This window comes from Prenolepis imparis, unplaced genomic scaffold (genome assembly GCF_030444845.1).
Source record: "Prenolepis imparis isolate NDT839.2.m4 unplaced genomic scaffold, iyPreImpa1.0 SCAF_14, whole genome shotgun sequence".
Classification (NCBI taxonomy): Eukaryota; Metazoa; Arthropoda; class Insecta; order Hymenoptera; family Formicidae; genus Prenolepis; species Prenolepis imparis.
Window position 1 is genome coordinate 8,737,923 of NW_028141172.1, and position 23,410 is coordinate 8,761,332.

A 23,410-nucleotide genomic window follows, 5' to 3' on the forward strand; every position below is an offset into this window, starting at 1 on the left:
CGGTGACTGAACGAACCCCTACGTCCATGAATAGAACGCATATACACATACATATGTACATACATACATACATATATATATAGATACATACATATATATATATATATAGATACATACATACATATATATATATATATAGATACATACATACATATATATATACATACATATATATATATATATATATATATATATATACTACACGTATATATAATAATGACTACTGCTCAAAATATGACAGAGATGAGATGTACGTTAGACGTTAATTAATCGTCCCATTCACTTATCATCGCGCTGCCAGACTTTCCCGTTAAAAAGTTATTGATATATTTTCATTATAATATTCTGACCAGAGCAGTCAGTTATTCGTTTTTTTTACACGCTTATTTGCGCTACACGCATAGCACGGAACAAGCACTGAGGCGTGATTCTGATGAGGCATAAAACAGCAACAATACCAAGAGACGCACATACGAAGCACATTGTTGACGTGTTGTCAGTGAACTTTGGAATTTCGCACTTTGATCTTTTCTACATTCGACAGCTTGGCACGCACAATTTTTCTCACATTTTTCTTCCATACCAGAAGCGCTAAACTAGGTGAGACTAATAATCGATGTGTTTTCGTGGTTTTTATAGTAGTTTTTATAGTAGATATTCTCGTGAAAAAAATTTTTACTCTAGTGTACATCATATGTCATCAGAATTACGGCACATAGGATATGACAGTTTAAAGTATAAGTATTATATATATTGCGTTTGTTTTACTTTTGTCGAAATATATTTTGTAGATTAGGATAAGAGAGAAATATAATTTTTTTAACTTCCAAAAAAAGGGAAACATTTTTTGTAAATTGAGATAATGAAACATAGAAACAAATATTTGTTTACTGCTTGTAATTTATTGTGTATTCTACAAGTTAACAAAGTATATACATTTAATTTTTTATCATTTTTATATTTAATCAAGTATTATAGACATCTACAAGTATATTGCCTCAAAATCTTTTGATACTATTAGTTTCTTTCTTTTTTTTGCCATCAATTCTTTATACTGTTAAATAGAATTTTGTTGGTTTCAGATATTTTGTTATGGTATCTGGATTATTTGAAGGAGAAACTTGTAAATAGAATTATATAATGTAATGATGGTTAATGAGTTTTGTAGGAATTAATACTGGTTGAGTTTAATCTGACGCATCTGTTACATAATGATGTTTCTTCTGTAATGTATTTCTGATATAATTGTAGTAATTTTATTTCTAAAAATTTGAGTTTGTACAAGTTTAATTCTTAATTTAAATTTTGAGCAGCTCTGAAAAAAGAAATTTTTAGAAAAGTTATTATTTAGTAACACTTATAAAGCTTATTAATGTCTTAAGAATTTAATAAACATTAATAAATCTAAGCTAGCCTATTTATTTAATTAAACTGGACTTTTGGAACTTTAATTAAAACTGAGGTTAATTAAAATTAAAGTCAATTAAAAATTAATATTTATGTTTGCATTAGAATCATTGACACGAATGACATAACATTTGAATATTCGAATGACTTGACAATTTTTTTACTCTTAAGAGTATATCAAAGCAGAAAATATATTCTACTAATTGTTTCTAAGAAACAAGCTGGTAAATTGCATACAAAATCTGTTTCTATATTTAATTTTTATCTTCTCAAGAAAATTTTATTTGTATCGGCATTTGATTATGTTATATAATATACACTACCGTCAGAAAGTTTAAGACCAAAGTAATAAAGGTCCTCGTGAGAATAATTAATTTTTACACGTTAAAATATGACATTCCGCTGATTGTTTATTTTTTTTATTAATAGCTACAAGATCATATTATAACACCATAAAAGTAAAAATAGCTTGCATTATTTTTTGGGAAGAAATAATAAATTAAATTTACAAATTTTTTTGGTCTTAAACTTTTTGACGGTAGTGTATATATATATATTTATTTATTTTTATTTAATTTTTATATAATTTATATATAATTTATATATATAAATTTATTTTTATTTACTATATATTACTATATATAATTTATCACCAATGTACTAAATGAAGTTGAATGATGAGTCAATTGATACTAGAGCAATAATTTAATTGCCAATTTGACATCCAGATATCAGAAAATTGTACATAACAACGCTACAATAATTTTTTCATCCTCAGGCAAGTTCTTATTTGCTTGTGTAAATATATATATATATATATATATATATATGTACACACACACACACACACACACACACACACACACACACACACACACACACACACACACACACACACACACACACACTTGCACATATAGTTAAAGTTTCTTCTTTTCACCATAATAGTTATGAGTATAATAATTGCTATAATTAAATTTTAAACAAATTATTGAAAATAATTATGAGTTACTTTTGTAAATGTGTATGTGCAAATGCAATTTATTTTATCTTATTAATTAAAAGAATGATTGGTGCTTTTGTTACAGGTAAAAATAAGTGAACATTTATGTTTTCCATAAAGTATACAGTTTAATACTATTCGATTATCGCCATGGGAGTGCTCACCTCCATGAAGCAATCGTCAGTGATACACCTTATGTTTGCTATTACATTTTTTACTTCCGGCTTGATAATAAATTTCTTCCAATGCATTTTATATTGTGGATTAAGGCCCTTTTCCAAGTATCTGTATCGCAAGATTAATTATTATCTCTGTTATTCCTTCTATTGTCGTAAGTTTATTTCGTCAAATTACTTTAGTCTTTTTTATTTATTTCCAAGATATTAATGTTTTGAATTTTTATTAGAATTAGTATTTATGGCAGAATGGTGGGCAGGATCGGACTTGATATTGTACATAGATAAGAAGGATTTTGATAAATATTACGGCAAGGAGCATGGTTACCTTTTAATGAATCATTGTTACGAGACTGATTGGTTGATAGGTTGGCTATTGTGCGATCGCGTGAGGCTGCTAGGCGTAAGTATTCTCTTAAGGACTCAAAAGGACTTTTTATTTACCCATTTATTTAAAAAAAATATTTTTTAATTTTTATTTAGAATTGCAAAGCTTATGCTAAGAAATCGATACAATATATTCCGACACTAGGATGGGCATGGAAATTCGCTGAGAGCATCTTCCTTGAAAGGAGTTGGGAAAAAGATAAAGTGAACATTAAGAATCAAATTAAGGAGTTGGTTGAATATCCCGATACCATGTGGGTATGTATTTTTTTTTTTCTTTCATCCATTGCAGATATATTGAATTATATATTTTAAATATTATTTAATAATATAAACAACATGAATAATAATAAATTATTTGTTATATATATATTTTGTTATATTGTTTTATATTTTAAATGTCGTTTAATAATAGACAATATGAATAATAATAAGGTATTTGTTCATCTAAAAATAATTGAATTGATTATAGCTTCTACTTTATCCCGAGGGTACGCGCTTTACATTAAAGAAATTGGAAGCCAGTCAAAAATTCGCCATTGAAAAAGGTCTACCAGTATTGAAGTATCACTTAACGCCACGCACAAAAGGCTTTACTGCCAGCATTCCGCATATGAGGGGCAAAGCAACGGCCATTTATGATATTCAAATAGCATTCAAACCGTCTGATTCGATAAAACCAACCATGAAGAATCTCCTTCTAGGAAAACGGTTGGTGGGACATATGTATGCCAAAAGAATTCCTATTGATGAAGTGCCAGAGGGAGATGAGGCTGCTGCCGAATGGCTGCATAAGCTTTATCAACAAAAGGTAGTGTGTACCACTGATAATGCAATAAAAAATCTTCAAAAAGTTTGGTTTTTCAACATATTCTCTACAATATTGTAGAGAAATATGTAAGCGAGTAGAGAGAATATGTTCGAGAAAGATCTGCAATATATATATGGTGTCCAATTTTAATTGACCACTTGCAAAAATTTTTTATATTTTTGATTGTACAACAAAATGTTTCAAACAAAAGTTGTTTGATTTGGAGGGGGACAAAAGATGGTGTTACTGAATTTTTTCTGAAAAGCACTTTTCAAGGTCATTTGAGTCATTTATGTTTTTTTAAATGGAACCATTATAATTTTTTTTATATAAATTGATTCCTCAATATTCTATATAAAAAGGGTTTTATAAGGGTAAGATAGCCAAAAAAGAATAGTTTACAAGATATTTTATACTTTAATTTGACACTAAAGTACATAAACTATGAAATATCTCGTAAAATATTTATTTTTTGACGATTTTACTACAATACTTTTATGCATAAAATAATGAAAGAAATCTACTGGTGCAAAGAAAACACACAGTTGTTCGATTTATATAAAAAAAACTATAATAGTTCCATTTAAAAAAATATAAATAACCTTCAGATAATCTTGAAAAGCGACCTTTAGAAAAAAGTCAGTAGCATAATCTTCTGTCCCTTTTTAAATCAAACAATTTTTGTTTGAAACATTTTGTTGTACAATCAAAAATAAAAGTCTTGAGGGCGGTCGATTAAAATTAAACACCCTATATAGTAATGTTCCTTGAATTAAAATGGGTGTTTAACCGAATAGTTTTGAGTAATTATATATTTAACAAAGACAGCCACACATTATCATTCTGCATGAATGAACCATTTAAATTGAGCATAAATCTAACAAAACACATAACATTTTATATCGAGTTTATATCAAGTAAAATAATATGCAAAAATCGATTTTTATATTTTCAATAAGTTTACATTATCTTAACGCAATAAGTTTGAATTAACATAACAATAATGTTAGATAAACTCTGTTTGGTAGGATCTCATGACAGAGAGTTTTTATAAGACGGGCGATTTTTTTGCCATGAGCGGAGTGCCTAGGACAGATTCGTTCACGCTAAAAAGAAGATATTATTCCCTCATTAACACTATATTCTGGGCAATAGTTGTCCTTGTACCAATGCTGTATTATCTTCTAAGGCTTCTCCTATCCGGATCAATCATCTACTTCCTCATCGGAATTGCAATTATATTTTTATGTAAGTAGTATCTTTCATATTCTTATTTGTCATTGTATTTGACCATTATTGTTATATTATTGCTCGCATGTTAATCTCAAAAGAATAGCTACATTTAAATAACTAAATTTAATTTATGAATTTTTTGAATATAATAAACATGATTATCAGATTTGAATTTTTAAGCATAAATGCACTGCGATTATTCGATTTGCTTACTGCTTGTTCTTTTCCCTTTCTTTTTTGTATGCTATGATCTTTTAAATCGCGAAACATTTTGATATTTTAAAGATGTTTTCATGAAAACAAATTAAATTACAGTTTATCTACTAATGTACAAAACGCTCGGAATGTCAGAAATAAGTAAGGCCTCGTCATACGGCGTGGCGGATGCAAAAAAGGATAAATAATTTCAAAGCAATCGTTTTAACGAGGAACAACTCTTGAAAATAAGTGTCAAAGCAGGAAACAGGAAGCAGGAAAGAACTATTTCCATATGGTTTATAGGAAAAAAGGAGAAACTATAAGAAATGGCCGATATGTATACATTTGACAAATTCTATAAATGGCCTAGTTTACATCGAGCACTTGATACGCGTATCAAGTAGTGAATTTGATCAGCCAATAACTGAATCAATTTACTAGTTATTTACTATTTGATACGCGTATCAAGTGCTCGATGTAAACTAGGCCTATGAATTCAATATGTAACACATACACACAGATATACACATATATTAAGTACATATACATATGTGCGTGTACATGTATACACATGTGTGAAGGACGCATATGTGCGGATGTGCATGCGCTTGTGTGTGTGTGTGTGTATGCGTGCGTGTGCAGATGTACATATACGTACATAATATCTTACTATAAGTATAAATACTTTCTTTTATCTTTTAAACTAATAATAAGAAAGATAGATCACAAGACGTGTATGTATGTGTGTGTGTGTGTGTATACATATACATACATACATATATATACATACATATATATATATACATATATATATATATATATATATATATATATATATATATATATATATATTGTATACACACACATACACACGCGCGCGCATTAAAAAATTATGCATATCTCTTTGTTCTTTAATACATATAAATAGTTTTTGTAAGCAATTATTATATTCACAATAGAATTCAGCTTAAGCTTTAATTACATATATACAGAGTGTTCCATTTTAAAGTTTACAGTTTTATATTTCGCAAAATGATTTCATTGAAAATGTTTCAAACAAAAGTTGTATGGTTTGAAGGGGGATATAAGATAGTAGCAAAGATTTGATCTTGTAAATAGTCGTTTGAAATTCACGTAAAGTGCACCTTCAATTTCTTAAATGAAATCTACTATTTTTAATTACATATTCTTGTAGCTTATCTCAAGAGCTTTCCAAAACACTATAATAAAGTATTTTTCTCTTAAGTACTTTTTGAGCTATAAGATTTGAGGTTTACAATTTTTTGATATAAAATGTAAAATATCTTGTAAAATATTCAGTTTTCGGTAATCTTACCTTAATATTTTTATGCATGGAATAATGAGACCAATCAATTGGTGTAAAGAAAACACATAGTTGTTTTTAAGAAAAATTACGCAGCTGCATGTTGCAAATTATATACTTCTTTTTAAAAACAATTATCTATTTTCTTTATTACACCACTTAATTGGTCTCATTATTCCGTGCATAAAAGAATTAAGGTAAGATTATCGAAAACTGAATATTTTACAATATATAGCCTTATAACTCAAAAAGCACTTAAGAGAAAAATAACTTTATTATAGTGTTTTGGAAGCTCTCGAGATAAGCTATAATACAAAAATATGCAATGAAAAATAGTAGATTTCATTTAAGAAATTGAAGGTGACCTTCAAACGACTATCTAAGGTCAAATTATTGCCATTATCTTATGTCCCCCTTGAAATCATACAACTTTTATTTGAAAAATGTTTGCGAGATTATTTGAAAAAGGTTTGCTAGATATAGTACTGTAAACTTTAAAATAAGACACCCTATGTATATATATGTTATGGTTTATTTTTTTTAATTTAAATTTTAAAAGATGAAAAAAGTTTATTTATGGTGAGACATTTTGTGCGCGCGCGCGCGCGCGCACGTGTGTGTGTGTGTGTGTGTGTGTGTGTGTGTATGCGTGCACGCACATAAGCAATGTAATTTTTTGCTTTACTTTATGACTTTGTATTACCCTTATCATTTCTGGATTAAGAGAATGTTCTTATTTGTATATCTGGCAGTACTAAATCATTTATATAATAACACAAGTCATTTTATATAATAACAATTAATAAAAGTTTTTTACATCTTTTTTTATTTTGATGAAAATAATTTTAAATTGAAACTTTCTATGAAAATTATCTAAGGTTTAATTTTAATCATTTAAAATCTTAAAATTTATTAAAATTTTCATAAGATAAAATAAAAATTGGAAAAATTTTATTTTTTGCTAATAACTTTTACGTAAATAATTTATTACTGCCATATATAAACTATATTAATAAGTAAAATAAGGCTTATTCAAATAAAAAAAAATTATTTGCTCGAGAATAGAGATAACTTATTGTTAGCCACAAGTCAGCGTTATAAAGTGAAGCGAAATATTCATGAAGCGAGATAATATTGTGTGTATGTGTATGTATGAGTACGCGCCTGCGCCCGAGCGTGTATGCTTGGTATTGTTATATGATGTTTATACCTTTTTCTGCATTGATATTTTTTCAAATATAGTAATCGTTTAATAAACGATTCAATGCTCTAATGTGCATCAGCAATTATGAAGAATGGATGACACACTATATTTTCTTCCAATTTTGAATTATATGACATGTATTTATCAGATATTATGTATCTTAGTATCTTACATCTTGTATAACTCAAAAACTGTTTTAACAATTGTTATTTGTTAATTATCTGGATTATTTGATATGTACATGAATTTATTAATTGATTTAATATTGACTGCAATACTCTTTTTGCTGAGAGTTTGCATTTATGCTTATGTAATAGTCGCAACATAATTAAGCGATGTTTTTTCATTATATAGAATGAAACATCTAAAAATAATTTAAAATATTTTATTTTTCTTTTAAAGATGAAAATATTGTTTAGTACAAAGTTGCCTCTTTTGAAGAGGTAAATATGGTAATAAAATTAAAAAAAATTCTTAAGGTTATTTTTTTGAGATTTTAAGATTACGATAATATCTGAGATGGTTCAGAATATTAAAGGTATTAGTAGACAACAGAGATCTAATCTCTAAGGACAAGGAAGCATATCAAGTCATAAGATTTGTCATATGGTTGACATTTTTTAAAATAAAATTATATATTTTTTTCTATATTCTAACTTCTTCTACATATGTTTCTATAAAGCATAAATTCAGGCCATAATAATATATATATATATATTGATATTACAATTATTTTTCTTTCTTTGATAGTTCTTCTATAGGTTTAATTGACTTGACTAGAAATGGTCGATTTTTGTCGGCCTTCAATAGCTATAATAAGTATTTAATTATTTTAACAATTATTATTTGTTAATTATCTTAATTATTTTAAATGAAAAGCACAAGAGCACATTAATGTGCATATAATGAATTTTTGGTTTTCACATCAAATTTCAATCAATCAGGATGCGCAACTCTTGCTGATCATTTGGTTATTCTCCTTGATATTGCCCAGGAATACGCCGGTTTTCCATAGGCTAGACGGTTGCACCTGCTTATTAGAAGGTGGACCAACTTCGTATCCCTCTTTGACAGTTATTTAAAGGCTGCATTCCGAAATTCACTGCTAATATTGGAAAAATCTGTATTCACATATATTATAACGCAGCCAAAGTAATAATCCTTAAAGCCCCTCGCACAATGCCAGGCAACAGGCAATAGGAACAGGAAATAGAAAATATCTACCAATAAAAGCAGGGAATAATATCTATTCCCTGCTCTTATTGGTGGATATTTTTTTCCACTTTTCATCCTTAAAGGCCATTGCACGTACAAAAATTTTAGTCGTAATCGTAAAGTCGTAAGCAAATCGTCCAATCATAGAGAAGAATTATCATAACGTAATAAGAATGCTTGACTGTGATTGGACGATTTGCTGACTATTACGACTAAAATTTTTGTACGTGCAATGGCCTTTAAAGCCTAGTCTACAATGGCAGTAAGCAGTATAGAGTAAGTAGTAAGCAGTAAGCAGTATGAAATGGGAATTGCCCATTTCGTTACTCCCGGTCTTTACATCCACTAAAAACAGTATACAATGGCAATAACAAGGCTGTAGGAATAGAGAGTATACTGTTTTTAGTGGATGTAAAGACCGGGAGTAACGAAATGGGCAATTCCCATTTCATACTGCTTACTGCTTACTGCTTACTCTATACTGCTTACTGCCATTGTACTTCTTCTTCTTCTTCTTATAAATTACTGGCAACAGGATGACAAAATGATCCATCCATCAAGCCATAAACTGGTAGAAATATATAAATCCATTGGCACAGCGTCAAAAATAAAAGTCCTCACAAAAGTCCAAGTCCATCAGTCGATGACTTACAATCAAAAAGGAGACACCAACTCAAGGAACAGGATCAAAGGTTCACATCACAATCTTTAAGGAAAGAGCAAATCAGATTAATAACTTTAGGTTTAGGATCTTTCAAAAGTAAAGAAATTTCGTGAGGAAAAAACTTAAGTCTTTTAAGGGAATTTATCAAGTTATATCTCTGCAGGGAGAAAGCAGGACAGAACCAAAATAAATGATCCACAGACTGGGAAGGAGAACCACAATGACAAGCAGGACTAGAAACCAAATTACACCTAAAAAGACTCTCATTCAAAGCATAGTGATTAACTCTAATTCTCGACAAGGAAGTAACAAAATTTCTTTTAAGGTTAATTTTATGAAACCAAGTTTTAATGCCAAAAGAATTATGCAAATTAAAGTAATTCTTACCTTTGAAATTGGCCTGCGCAAGGAGAGCTCTCTGGGATCCACTAATGAACCTATGAAAGGCCAATTCATAAAAATCCGAATGTGGCAAATACTCAGGCACAAGTTTACCTTGAGAAGTCGCTCTATTAGCAAGAAAGTCAGCTGTCTCGTTACCCAAAATTCCCGAATGAGCGGGAATCCAAACTATAGTACAAATAAATCCTTTCATCTTAATATTATACAGAGCTTGAAGAATAGACAAAATTACAAAATTAGAAGATTTAAATTTATTAGGAGAAGAAATCGCTTCCACAACACTACGAGAATCCGTAAATACAACTGAAATGTTAATAGATTTTTGTAAAATTAATTCAAGAACATATAAAATAGCAAAAGCCTCGGCTGTAAAAACAGACGAAAACGATAGTCTATATAAAACTTGTAAATTAATAAAAGGAGAATATAAAGCAAAGCCCACAAAATCAGAAGTACTTTTCTTAGAAGCATCCGTATAAAATATAGTTGAATTATTAATTAAATCTCTATATAAATCCATAAAAATAACTTGCGGAATTGAAGCACTCTTAATAGATCCCACAGCATTAGTTGAAGTAATTATTGTCGTAGGAGAATTTACAATTGCCCAATAATTAGTACGGAAGAGAGGAAAAATATCAAACGACACAATATTTGATTTATAACGAGAAAGACTATCAAATGCCTTAAACAAAAGAAAGTAAAAAGAAGGACAAACCTTACGAGAAGAACGAGAAAAATGACGTAACAAAAATAACTTATCAATCAATGGATGGTCCTCCTGAGAAAACACCTTCAAAACATATTTAGAAGTCAAATAAAGCAACCTATGATACAGAGAACCCTCCCCCGATTCCGCCAGAATAACATTTGTAGGAGTAGTCCGACGCAAACCCAAGCACAGACGCAAAGACTGAAAAACAACTAATTCAAGTTTCCTAAAGATCGAACCATTATTAAATGGATAAATAAAACATCCATAATATATAATTCCCCTAATCATAGCCTTATAAATCTGAAGCAAAGTACGAGGATCCGCCCCCCACCAAGTACCCCTCAGGGCCCTAATAACATTATTGAGCTTCATACACTTATCAGAGATATAATTAACATGCTCTTCACCGCGCAAACGAGAATCCAATATGATACCCAAAAATCTATGAGAATGAACTGAATTGATTACACAATTATTCAACTTAACAGAATAAGAAGTAGGAGAAATTCTTTTCCTAGAAAAAACCATAAATGCAGATTTAGTAATAGAAGTAGAAAGGCCTCTGGAATCCAAATAACTAATACACCGATTAGCTGATTTTTCCAAGGACTTTATCGCCTTATCCGAGGATTGAGAGCTGGAGAACAACACAATATCATCAGCGAATTGAAGAATCTCACAATCAGGAAGAATGCAATCCTTCAACCCAGCTAAATAGACATTGAAAAGAAGCGGAGCCAATATGGATCCCTGCGGGACCCCTTTATAGGTATGGCGTGCATCAATAATCCTACCATTAAATACTATTTGAAGTTTCCTAAAATGTACTATATTGTATATGAATTTACAAAGATGAGATGGAAGACCCAATGTTTCTAGATCAGACAAAAGAATGTGGGGCAAAACATTATCGAAAGCACTGGTTAAATCTAAAAACAAACAAGCAGTACAATGCCCTCTTACAAAATTGATATTAATCTGGGAAGTAAGAATGGCCAAATTATCAATGCACCACCTAAAATTACGAAATCCATATTGAGAATTAGGAAGAAACTTGTTGGACTCCAGCCACCAATTTAATCTCAAATACACAAGCCTTTCAAGTAATTTAAGAACGGAAGAAGTGAGAGATATCGGCCTATATTTACCAGGAGATGCTTTGGGTATCATATATACGATAGACTCATGCCACGCAAAAGGAAACTCTCCCCCAAAAAACAAACCATTCAAAATACTCAACAAAATAGATCTATATTTCAAAGGAAGCTTAAGAAGAATCAAATGATCAATCTGATCAGGCCCCGGGGACTTCCTAGGTTTAAGAATACTAAAAATCCTATCAAATTCCTCCATTGTAAAAAATGAGTCAAACAAATCACAACGAATAACAAATGACGACATACAACAAACACTATAAGGCCCAGGAGCAACATAAGGAGGACACAAAGCATCTATTTGATTAATTAATTTATCAGGAACAATAAAATTAGAGGTAATCGAAGAAGCAGCTAAACCAAGACAACGATGTTTAAATCTCTTCACCATACTCCAAACTGAGGTCATAGAAGTCCTAAAATTAAGTGATTCACAATTAGCCCTCCAAGATTCACGCTTAGCCTTTCTGAAGACTTTTTTAGCCATAGCCTCCCGCCTCTTATACTCAAGATAGTTAGGATAATTCATAAGTTTTCGATAATTCTTAAGAGCACGCTTCCTATGCTCCACCGCCTCAGAACACTCCCCATTCCACCAAGGTAAAGGAGGAGGGGCATGTCTAACCCTATTAACACGGAAATTTATAGCCCTCTCGGAAGGAAGACCCGATCGAATGACTTCCCTCAAATGATCAAAAAAGATATTATATTTTGAAGTAAAGGTGATCTGTAGATCCCCAAGTCTATCCTCAAGCTCAGAAAAAGAAGCATATAACGAACGCGTAAATTTCTTCCAATTCATTTTCTTATAATTACATTTATGTGAATAAAAACTTATAATATTGCAAGTGGAATTAATAGTAATGCCAATAGGTAAATGATCACTACTGTACGAATCCTCCAACAAATTCCAACAGCAAACCGGGTACAACGAAGCAGAGACGAAAGCAAGATCTATAACAGAATTCAACTGATTAGAACGAGAAATAAACGTAGGTGAACCATCATTTATGGGAATCATACAATTATGAAGCATAGCACGATGAAGAGAGCTACCCGATGAATCAGTGACGGAAGACCCCTACCCCGGATGATGAGCATTAAAGTCCCCCAAAATCAATAAAGATGAATAATCTTTACAAGAATTCAAAAGCCCATCCCAGCCGTCGGAAGGAAAAGTCCCTGGATGTCTGTAAATGGAAACTATAATCAAAGAACCCGTCGAAATAGGAATTTTGATTGCCAAAGACTCTAATTGATTTTCCAATGAAAAAACATTCTCAACCAAAGAAAAGGGAATATCATTTTTAATAGCTATCATCAAACCCCCCGATCTAGAAGAAGGTCCATCAACACGAACAACATTAAAATTCTTAAGATTAATGGTATGCCTATCATCCAACCATGTCTCACAAAAAGCCAAAACATCATAATCACCAAACAAGTCACCAATCGAGTCCCTCTTATTCAAAAATGAATGGCAATTCCATTGTAAAATCCTCAACTGTCCAATAGTCCTGTCCTGATTCATAATTAGGGTAAAGAAGAAGGCAAGGCCGACACAGCCAAACCATTATTCACATTCGCAGCCACAGCAAGCGAGGATCCATCAACAGAAATATTCATCTTCTGCAGAATATTAGAAATTTGCAAAGTAAGCGAGTTATAATGAAATAAAATTTTCTTCAAAATATCCCCATTATCAGTATCAACTGAATAAGAATTAATATCTGAATTAACAATAGATCCACTTAATATCTTAGTAGTATTATTTTTACTCTTCTGGATATCTAAACCCTTACAAAGTTCATTACGATTAGACAAACTATCTTTATCAAAATTATCATTATTAATATTAAAAGACTCTTCTGAGGAAAAAGAGACACTAGGCAGAGCTCTATTTTTACTATTTTTCTTTCTCCAAGCCTTAACTCTCGGTATTCAACCCCCCCCCGACAAAGCCGAAGACGACGAGGACGAAGAAGAAGGAATATACAATGCCTGAGCCGACGAAGGCGGAGAGGACATACCAGCAACTACTCCCGCATAAGAAGCATCACGAAAATCACCCAAACGCCTCCCATTCAAATGGGAACCATTAATAAGAGGAAACTCCTCCAAGGAATTAGAGGGCACCTCAGACCGAGAAAAACCCTTCACGATATCCCTCGCATCCGATAATGTAATATTCCTATATGCTGATATCATACGAATTTCTCTCTGCAGAATTAATTCCGGACACTCACGAGAATTCGCCGGATGGCTTCCTTTACAATTTACATACAAACCCCTGCGAGGACAAACAGTCCCCTCCTCATGTTTCTCATCACCACACGAAACACATCGAGACTTCCCCTTACACGTCGCACTCACATGTCCAAATCTAAAACAAGAATAACATTGAGATACTCTAGAAACATATGGATAGATCGGATAAGAAACGTGAAAAAGTGTTATGTATTTAGGAAGACGCTGACCTTCAAAAGTTATTGCCATTGTCAACGTAGGAATAAATTCAGCTTTCTTACCAACGTCAATATTAGACTTATCATTATTATTCTTATCGCTATTAGCATCTTTACTTACAAGTGAATTCCTTCTAAAAAATCTCTTAACAGCTACTATTTTAAAAGGACTTTCTGAGCCCTGTATAACATCCTCCTCTATCAAATCAAAAGGAACGTCCCTAATAATACCCTTACGAGAGATATAAAAAGGAGGAATAAAGGCAATAAGATCTTTATCCTTTAAATACTGATTTTCAATTAATTTGTTAGCCGCCTCCCTATCCTTCAAAAGAAACAGCAACCTTAGAAAATCCAATTCTTTTAACCTCCAAAATACTCTCTTTCATAAAATTAAAGATTACTTTTCCTACAAAAATTGGATGCAAAAGAGATCTAGGATTAGAAATCCTTTGAATGTGAACACTAAATGGTCCCTGATTATTGATCGAATATCGACTAGATAAAATCTCATTTGACAAAGATACTACGGAGCCAGTAACATGACTACTAGATGAAGATTGCAATAAATCTAGCTTACCAACATCATTCGATGGCGCTCTCTTAACAGATGTAGAAGAAGGTTCAGAAGATTTTCCCGCTATCAAATTTCTTTTTAAGCCCCTCGACTTAATATACCGAGATGATGTGGTCCCCAGAGCAATGTTCTCCTTACCGACCTCATTCAAAGGTGCCACAGAGATTGGTCCTCCAGCTTCTTGAGAAAGTGAAATTAATGCATCTAAAACCTCTTGAGGTTCAGAGTCAATGTCCATGCATTCATTACGCATCTGAAAATTATCAGAATTAGTCATGTAACTATTACTATCACAAGTCCTGTTCATCATTAAAAAGAAAATAAATAGGAACAAAATTATATAATAAAGGAAAGAAATCGAATAAAAAAGAGGTAAAAAGATATTAATTCAAAGAAAGAAAAAGGAAAAGAAAAGAAAAGGAAAAGAAATCAGCACCGACCCCAATAATGCAAGTCACGGCAAACGCCGAAGCAAAATGGCCGACACTCTCACAAAATTATAACACGTGGCAATATAATGTTCTCTTTTACCGAAACAATTTCAATTCACAACAAACAGCTAATACAGCTCACGACACTATGAACAATAGACTCCATCAAAGGACGCGCAACTACATCCAAAAATATCAAAATTATAATAATCTCCGTCAAAAATACCAATCGATCATCTGTCCGTGGCACTCAGTTTGCTTGCTCAAGACCGAATCCCTACTGCCATTGTAGACTAGGCTTAAGGCTCCTGCATACTCGATTGCCAAGTCCGTAAAATTGTGGCAACTCATCGATAATGAAGATTACTTACTTATCAACTTGAAGATTCACACTTTCTCTTTTGTTATACTTTCAAACTTTTTATTGATTTATTAATTTACTCTTAACAACGTTTGTCAATTTGTAAACTTAATTCTTTTATTATTCCTTCTTGATACAAAGTACTGTAAAGACCTATTAATTTGTTCTCCAAATATAAATATCAAGAAACTAACAAATCTGGTTATTTCTCGCGGTAAACTCCACAACTGGTGACCCCGACGTGATCTGATGATTCAAATATAATTATTTGTGCGGAAAATTCGAACGCTGGAGTTATCGCAATTCCTTGGTGCTGTTTTGATCCCGATCCAAGAGAAGACTTCTCTTGCAGCGGCTAATTCTTTAGATTGCTGAGATTTATTCGGACTTCAGGACTTCAATTCAACTTCTCTTCAAGATTTCATCATGCCTATCGAGAGATCTCCAACTGCTACTCCTGCATCAGAGACCGTCCCCTTTGAAAATGTCGAACAACGGCCTGCAAGTACAAGGACATTAAATTTTCCTATCAATGATCTTCTACAACAAGGTGAGTCAAGAGAAGGAGATTAACTCAAATGAGTTCAGACTTTTAAAATTACCTAACTTTTGGCATAAACAGCCGAAACTTTGGTTCGTTCAACTGGAGAGCGAGTTTCTCGTTTTCCGGATACGGTCAGAAGATATTAAATATAATACCGTAATTAGACATTTAGACGAACAAGCTCTTGTTGCCGTTTCGGAGATTGTAGAAAATCCACCTAAAAAAGATAAATATTTGTACTTAAAAAATTTATTAATTAATCGCTTCACCGATTCCGAAGAAAAAAGATTACGACAGTTATTAGCGGGAATTGAATTGAATGACAAAAAGCCGTCAGAATTGCTTCGAGAATTAAAACAATTATCTGGAGGATCAATTTCGGAAAATGTTTTATACTCGATTTGGCTGCAACGTTTACCTACCCGAATTCAAGCTACTCTAGCTGTTGTTGAAGGATCTCCGTTAGTTAAATTGGCTGAATTAGCGGATAAGATAATAGATCGTGATTCCGGACTCCAAGTGGCAACGATAGCTTCTCCTGTAGCATCAACTTCTTCTAATTTCGATGATCTGGAACGAAGAATCGTAGCTTTAGAGATTAAACATAAACGTGATAGATCAAGGTTCAGAGGTAGATCTCAGAAAAGATATAGATCATCTTCTAGAAACAATAATTACAATAATAATGATAAGAAAGACACAAATAAAGATCTTTGTTTTTATCATAAGAAATTTGGTGATAAGGCTAAAAAATGTACCATACCATGTTCTTTGTCCAAAACTCTTACTGAGAAATCGGAAAACTAAATGCACCGTTGTGTATTGAGACGGCTGACAACGGTTCACCTAACAATCGTCTCATTGTCACGGATAGATCTTCTGCTCTCAATTTCCTTGTAGATACAGGTGCAGACATATCTCTGATTCCTAGGAGACTGGTTCGCTGTGTTAAATCTGCATCGCTGATGAAGCTCTACGCTGCTAATGGAACAACCATAAATACCTACGGATCAAAAACATATATTTTAAATTTTGGCTTACGCAGGGAATTCAAGTGGAAATTTTGCATAGCTGATATTCAGCGTCCTATCATCGGTGCAGACTTTTTAAGTCATTATGGCTTACTTGTCGATATAAAGAACAAGCGAATTTTAGATAGTGTCACCGGTTTAACTAATAAAGGGAAGCTATCTAGAATACAACATTTCTCTATCTGCACCACTTCTTCCAACTCACCATTTCACAGGATTTTGACAGAGTTTCCAGAGCTGACTCGATTTTCTCCAATTTCTGCAGACAAGATACATCATGTAGAACATCACATTGTTACTAAAGGTCCTCCGATTGCCTCAACTCAACGAAGATTATCTCCAGAAAAATTGAAATTTGCTCGAGACGAATTTAAATCCATGGTTGAGCAAGGGATTTGTCGTCCTTCAAGTAGTAATTGGGCGGCTCCACTTCATATGGTTCCTAAAGGTGGTTCAAATTCATGGAGACTTTGTGGAGATTACAGAGCCCTCAATGCTGCCACCATTCCAGATAGATATCCACTCCTTCACATTCAAGATTTTACTGCGGGCCTGTACAACAAAAACATATTTACCAAAATTGATTTAGTCAAGGCATATTATCAAGTACCTGTTGCTGAAGAAGATATTCCCAAGACGGCTGTAACTACTCCTTTTGGCTTATTCGAATTTCTGGTTATGCCCTTTGGTTTAAGGAATGCAGCTCAAACTTTTCAGCGCCTGATGAACACCATTCTTTCTGGACTTGACTTTTGTTTCTGTTATCTCGATGACATACTTATTGCTTCCTCCGATGACAAGGAACATATACAACATCTTATTTTCTCTCGCTTGAAACAATTTGGATTAACCATTAATCTTTCCAAATGTCTTTTTGGTCTTGAAGAAGTTCCTTTTCTTGGATTCTTGGTTTCCAAACAAGGAATTAAACCTTTAACAAAGTTCAAGCAATTATTAATTATAAAAAACCACAAACGATACATGATTTGAGAAGATTTTTAGGGATAATTAATTTCTACCGTAGAAGCTTAAAGAATGCCGCATCACATCAAGCTGTTCTTACTGATTATTTAAAAGACAGCAAGCGTAAAGACAAAAGATTAGTTACCTGGACTCCGGAAGCTGAAGCTGCTTTTAAAAAATGCAAAGATGAGCTTCTGAATGTCACTATTTTATCGCATCCTGCTTCAACAGTTCCTCTTATTTTAACTAGTGATGCTTCTGACATTGCGGTAGGTGTTTCCTTGGAACAAGTTGTAGATGAAGTTAACAGACCAATAGCATTTTTCTCAAGAAAATTAGACAACACTCAGAAGAATTATAGCACTTACGATCGTGAATTACTCTGTATTTATTTAGCCATTAAACATTTTCGATATCTCTTGGAAGGACGTCAATTACTTATTCGTACCGATCATAAACCATTGATTTATGCGTTTAGACAGAAGTTGGATAAAGCTTCTCCTAGACAAATTCGCCAACTTGATTTCATTGCACAATTTTCTACTGACATTGAATTTATTTCAGGAAAAGAAAATGTTGTCGCTGACGCATTTTCAAGAATTGAATCTATCTCTATACCAGTTATTGTTTCATTAGACAATCTGGCTAAATTTCAAAAAGATGACGAAGAATTAAAATCATTGCTTGCAAATTCTTCTCTCAAATTACAAAAATTGACACTTACAGGTTCGACTGCCTCAATTTACTGTGATTGCTCTACAGTTAATATTCGTCCTTATGTACCACAACTTCTACGAAGAAAAATTTTCGATGTTGTTCATGGTCTAGCACATCCTAGTGGCCGAGCAACCTGTAAATTAATACAACAAAAGTTTATATAGCCTACCATGAAAAAGGACATTAAAGAATGGTCTCGAACTTGTTTATCTTGTCAACGATCCAAGATTGGTAAACATACAAAGAATATTCCTCAAAAAATTGCCGTACCTGATCAACGCTTTCAGCATGTTCATCTGGATTTAGTTGGACCTCTTCCTATTTGTCAGAACTATCGATATCTTTTGACTATGATTTTCCGGTTTTCGAGATGGCCTGAAGCAATACCTCTAATTGAAATTTCTGCTGATATTGTCGCAACGGTCTTCTATACTCATTGGGTAGCAAGATTTGGTTCTCCACATACAATCACCACGGATCAAGGTCCTCAATTTGAAGCAGCGATCTTCAAAGCTCTCACCAACCTCGTAGGTTGTGAACGAATTAGGACTTCCGCTTATCATCCAACTGCAAATGAAATTTTGGAAAGATGGCATCGTACACTCAAGAGCTCTATTATCTGTCATTCTAAAGAAAATTGGATAGAAGTTCTTCCTACCGTGTTATTAGGTCTGCGAACCTGTTTTAAAGAGGATTTACACGCTTCTCCAACTGAGATGCTCTACGGATCAACCCTTCAAATTCCTGGAGAATTCTTTTTAGAAGAAGATCTTCCACAAGACCCAGAAATTTTTTTGGAAAAACACAGGATTTTTACGAGAAACATTAAATCTCAACCAACTGCACATCATCACAAAAAATCACCTTTCTTCCATAAGAGTTTGTATGATTGCTCACATGTCTGGATTCGTGACGATTCCGTCCGGAAGTCTCTTCAACCTCCTTATTCTGGTCCATTTCCTATTGTTAACAGAATTAATGATTATCTTTTTGCTGTCGATATTTCAGGTAAAATTGTAAATGTTTCAACGGAGCGTCTTAAACCAGCATTCTTACCTAAAGAGATTATCGCTGATTCAACCGTTTCCTCTACTGTGCAACCATCTTCCTCTTCTTCGTCTGCACTCACCACCCCTGCAACTACTGTACCTGCAACTATTACCTCCATATAGTTAGCAGACGAATTAGAGATTTCTTATTTTCTATTATACCAATCGCTTGGGAATCATTTGGGCAAATTTAGGAATAGATTCTCATAGTTTAGGAAATAGTAGTTTATTTATAATTAATTAAAATAAATTGAGCGTATAGTTAGCAGACATAAATTTAAAAAATATTTTTTTTTATTGTAATTGACGTGAAATTATTTGGGAAACACGTCTGTAATGTTCTTAGGCTTTGGGAAATAATTATTTTATCTGAAAATCAAGTTTAAAGTACATTTATTAGACATCAATTAGACAAATTTTATATTTCTTATTTTTCTTTATTATTTCTTATTTTTTCTTATTGTAATCATTTGAGAATCATTTGGACAAATTTAGGAATATATTTTCATAGTTTTAAGACTAATAGTTTATTTATAATTAATTAAGAATGAATAGTTAGCAGATATAACTTTAAAACATCTTTTTTTTATTTAAAGCAATATGAAATCATTTGGGAAACGCATTTTTAATGTTGTCAACGTTTGGGAAATAATAGTTTATGAGGAAAATACTCTCAAGGCTTAAGGTTTAAATCATCTATTGTGGACCAAGTCTTTTGTTAGAAGCTTTAAGCTCAAGAAAGACTATAGACATTTTTTATTTGATAGCCAATCGCTATGTCCGACAAACTCGTCGTATGTACGGCAAATGTAATATATTTATTATATATAATATAATAATAATTATTATTATTTAACTGTGTATAATATAGAAAATTTCTTGAGTCTATTTTTTAGCTAATTAATGCGCTTAAACAGATTGTCGTAGGACAAATTTAATATCACCCTTAGGGCCATTACATACTTGACGCGATGAGCGATGAGCGATATCCAATAAGAGCTTCGATTTTTGACTATCTTACCCTTATAATTTTTTATGCAGAATGTTACAAGGAATTTATTTACATAAAATATTTAAGGTAATTCCATTAAAAAAAATCAAGTTGACCTTAAAATAACCTTGAAACCTCCTACAAACATTTCTATAACATCAACTTATCGCCCCCTTGAAATACTGCAATTTTTATTTGAAATATTTTTTTCTAGAAATAATATTTTTGGACATAAAAATTTGTAACGTTTTATTTTGAACACCCGGTATATAATATAATAATAATTAATATTATTTAATATTTATTTTCATCACATTGTGACGAAAAATAGAGCTCTTATTGGATATCGCTCATCGCGTCAAGTATGTAATGGCCCTAAAGGCCATTGCATGTACAAAAATTTTAGTCGTAATCGTAAAGCCATAAGCAAATCGTTCAATCATAGAGAAGAATTATCATAACGTAATAAGAATGCTTGACTGTGATTGAACGATTTGCTTACGGCCTTACGATTACGACTAAAATTTTTGTACACCCAATGGCCTTTAGGATGATATTAAATTTGTCGTACGACAATCTGTTTAAGTGCATTGATTAGCTAAAAAATAGACTCAAGAAATTTTCTATATTGTACACACTTAAATAATAATAATTATTATTATATTATACATAATAAATATATTACATTTGCCGTACATACGACGAGTTTGTCGGACATAGCAATTGGCTATCAAATAAAAAATTTCTAGTCTTTCTTGAGCTTAGCTTTCTAAGACTTGATCCACAATAGATGATTTTAATCTTAAGCCTCGAGAGTATTCTCCTCATGAACTATTGCTTCCCAAACGTTGACAACATTAAAAACGCGTTTCCCAAATGATTTCATATTGATTTAAATAAAAAGAAAGATGTTTTAAAGTTATGTCTGCTAACTATTCATTCTTAATTAATTTCCTGTAATTATAAATAAACTATTAGTCTTAAATAAAAATATTAAAATATATTCCTAAATTTACCCAAATGATTCTCAAATGATTACAGTAAGAAAAAATAAGAAATAATAAAAAAAAAAGAAATATAAAATTTGTCCAACTGATGTCTAATAAATGTATTTTAAACTTGATTTTCAGATAAAATAATTATTTCCCAAACGTTAAGAACATTACACACGTGTTTCCCAAATAATTTTACGTCAATTACAATAAAACAAATTTTTTTAAAAATTTATGTCTGCTAACTATACGCTCAATTTATTTTAATTAATTATAAATAAACTATTATTTCCTAAACTATGAGAATCTATTCCTAAATTTGCCCAAATGATTCCCAAGCGATTGGTATAATAGAAAATAAGAAACCTCTAATTCGTCTGCTAACTATATGGAGGTGCAACTATTGTGCCTTCAACTACTGTGCCCACAACTTCTGCGCCTCTTAGGACTTATTCGCGAACTAAGAAAAGAATCCAATTCGCAACGTTATAAGACGTCGCTCGAGGGGGAGTACTGTGGCAACTCATCGATAATGAAGATTACTTACTTATCAACTTGAAGATTCACAGTTTCTCTTTTGTTATATTTTCAAACTTTTTATTGATTTATTAATTTACTCTTAACAACGTTTGTCAATTTGTAAACTTAATTCTTTTATTATTCCTTCTTGATACAAAGTACTGTAAAGACCTATTAATTTGTTCTCCAAATATAAATATCAAGAAACTAACAAATCTGGTTATTTCTCGCGGTAAACTCCACAAAATTTGTACGACAGCGCCACATTTGACAAAACTATAAACTATTAAGCGTGAAAATGACAAATTATTCTTGCGACTTACAGCGTCATTTATCATTTTAGTGCAGTGTTTCTATTTTTAAAGTAATTGTTATAGTGTTAAAATATACCGAAGACTCATTTTGTTATAATTTAATATGTGAAAGCAAATATTTATTTCATTTTGATACCTGTCAAACAGCTGGTTTTCGTCCTTGATTAGGCTCAATTCAATTCGACATATACAATGTTATTTATTGCTTACCCAAACAAAAGGAGAGTTTTCGGTATATTTTACAAATCGGTTCTATCGGTTACAAACCCTATTTTATTGAAAAACATTTTTATTTTAGCGTAAGTCGCAAGAATTTTTATGGTATATTTTCTCGCTTCTGACGTCATCAATTCAAGATGGCTGCAGTGAGTATGCAGGAGCATACTTAACATTAATACAATAAATACAAAATTGAAATTTTAAGGCTCCTGGCTCCTCACCGATCATGTTGAAATTGTGACGTCAGAGGCGAGAAAACATACGCTAAAAATTCTTAGATATCATTTCGAAATAAAAAGATATTTCGATGAAACCACTTCAGATGGCTTTTAGCACACTCTTAA

General features: G+C 31.9%; 2 protein-coding genes and 1 long non-coding RNA gene across 7 annotated transcripts; 1 reads left to right on the forward strand and 2 right to left on the reverse strand.

Annotated features, from left to right (window-relative positions):
• Positions 1-221: 221 nt before the first annotated feature.
• On the forward strand, positions 222-8,391 carry LOC145945037 (1-acyl-sn-glycerol-3-phosphate acyltransferase gamma). 2 transcript variants are annotated; one of them, XM_083053828.1, is made up of 7 exons: positions 222-600; positions 2,496-2,741; positions 2,817-2,989; positions 3,070-3,231; positions 3,446-3,784; positions 4,813-5,032; positions 5,333-8,391. In XM_083053828.1, exons 2-7 carry the CDS (start codon positions 2,561-2,563, stop codon positions 5,419-5,421), a joined length of 1,164 nt encoding a protein of 387 aa, XP_082909954.1. In that variant the 5' UTR covers positions 222-600; positions 2,496-2,560; the 3' UTR covers positions 5,422-8,391. The 2 variants fall into 2 exon arrangements, with proteins under 2 accessions (XP_082909954.1, XP_082909955.1); XM_083053829.1 differs by lacking the exon at positions 222-600 and adding an exon at positions 2,072-2,185.
• A 21-nt stretch (positions 8,392-8,412) lies between these two features.
• Positions 8,413-10,217, reverse strand: LOC145945039 (uncharacterized). 3 transcript variants are annotated; one of them, XR_014426783.1, is made up of 2 exons: positions 10,010-10,217; positions 8,413-8,845 (listed from the first exon to the last, which is right to left on the reverse strand). It is a non-coding gene; the product is annotated as an uncharacterized LOC145945039 (long non-coding RNA). The 3 variants fall into 3 exon arrangements; XR_014426782.1 differs by having other exon boundaries at positions 8,418-8,848; XR_014426784.1 differs by lacking the exon at positions 8,413-8,845 and adding an exon at positions 9,529-9,664.
• Positions 10,218-14,136: 3,919 nt separating this feature from the next.
• On the reverse strand, positions 14,137-15,245 carry LOC145945038 (uncharacterized). 2 transcript variants are annotated; one of them, XM_083053830.1, is made up of 2 exons: positions 14,939-15,245; positions 14,137-14,276 (listed from the first exon to the last, which is right to left on the reverse strand). In XM_083053830.1, the coding sequence occupies exons 1-2, from the start codon at positions 15,243-15,245 to the stop codon at positions 14,263-14,265; spliced, it is 321 nt and encodes a 106-aa protein (XP_082909956.1). In that variant the 3' UTR covers positions 14,137-14,262. The 2 variants fall into 2 exon arrangements, with proteins under 2 accessions (XP_082909956.1, XP_082909958.1); XM_083053832.1 differs by lacking the exon at positions 14,137-14,276 and adding an exon at positions 14,550-14,683.
• Positions 15,246-23,410: the final 8,165 nt, after the last annotated feature.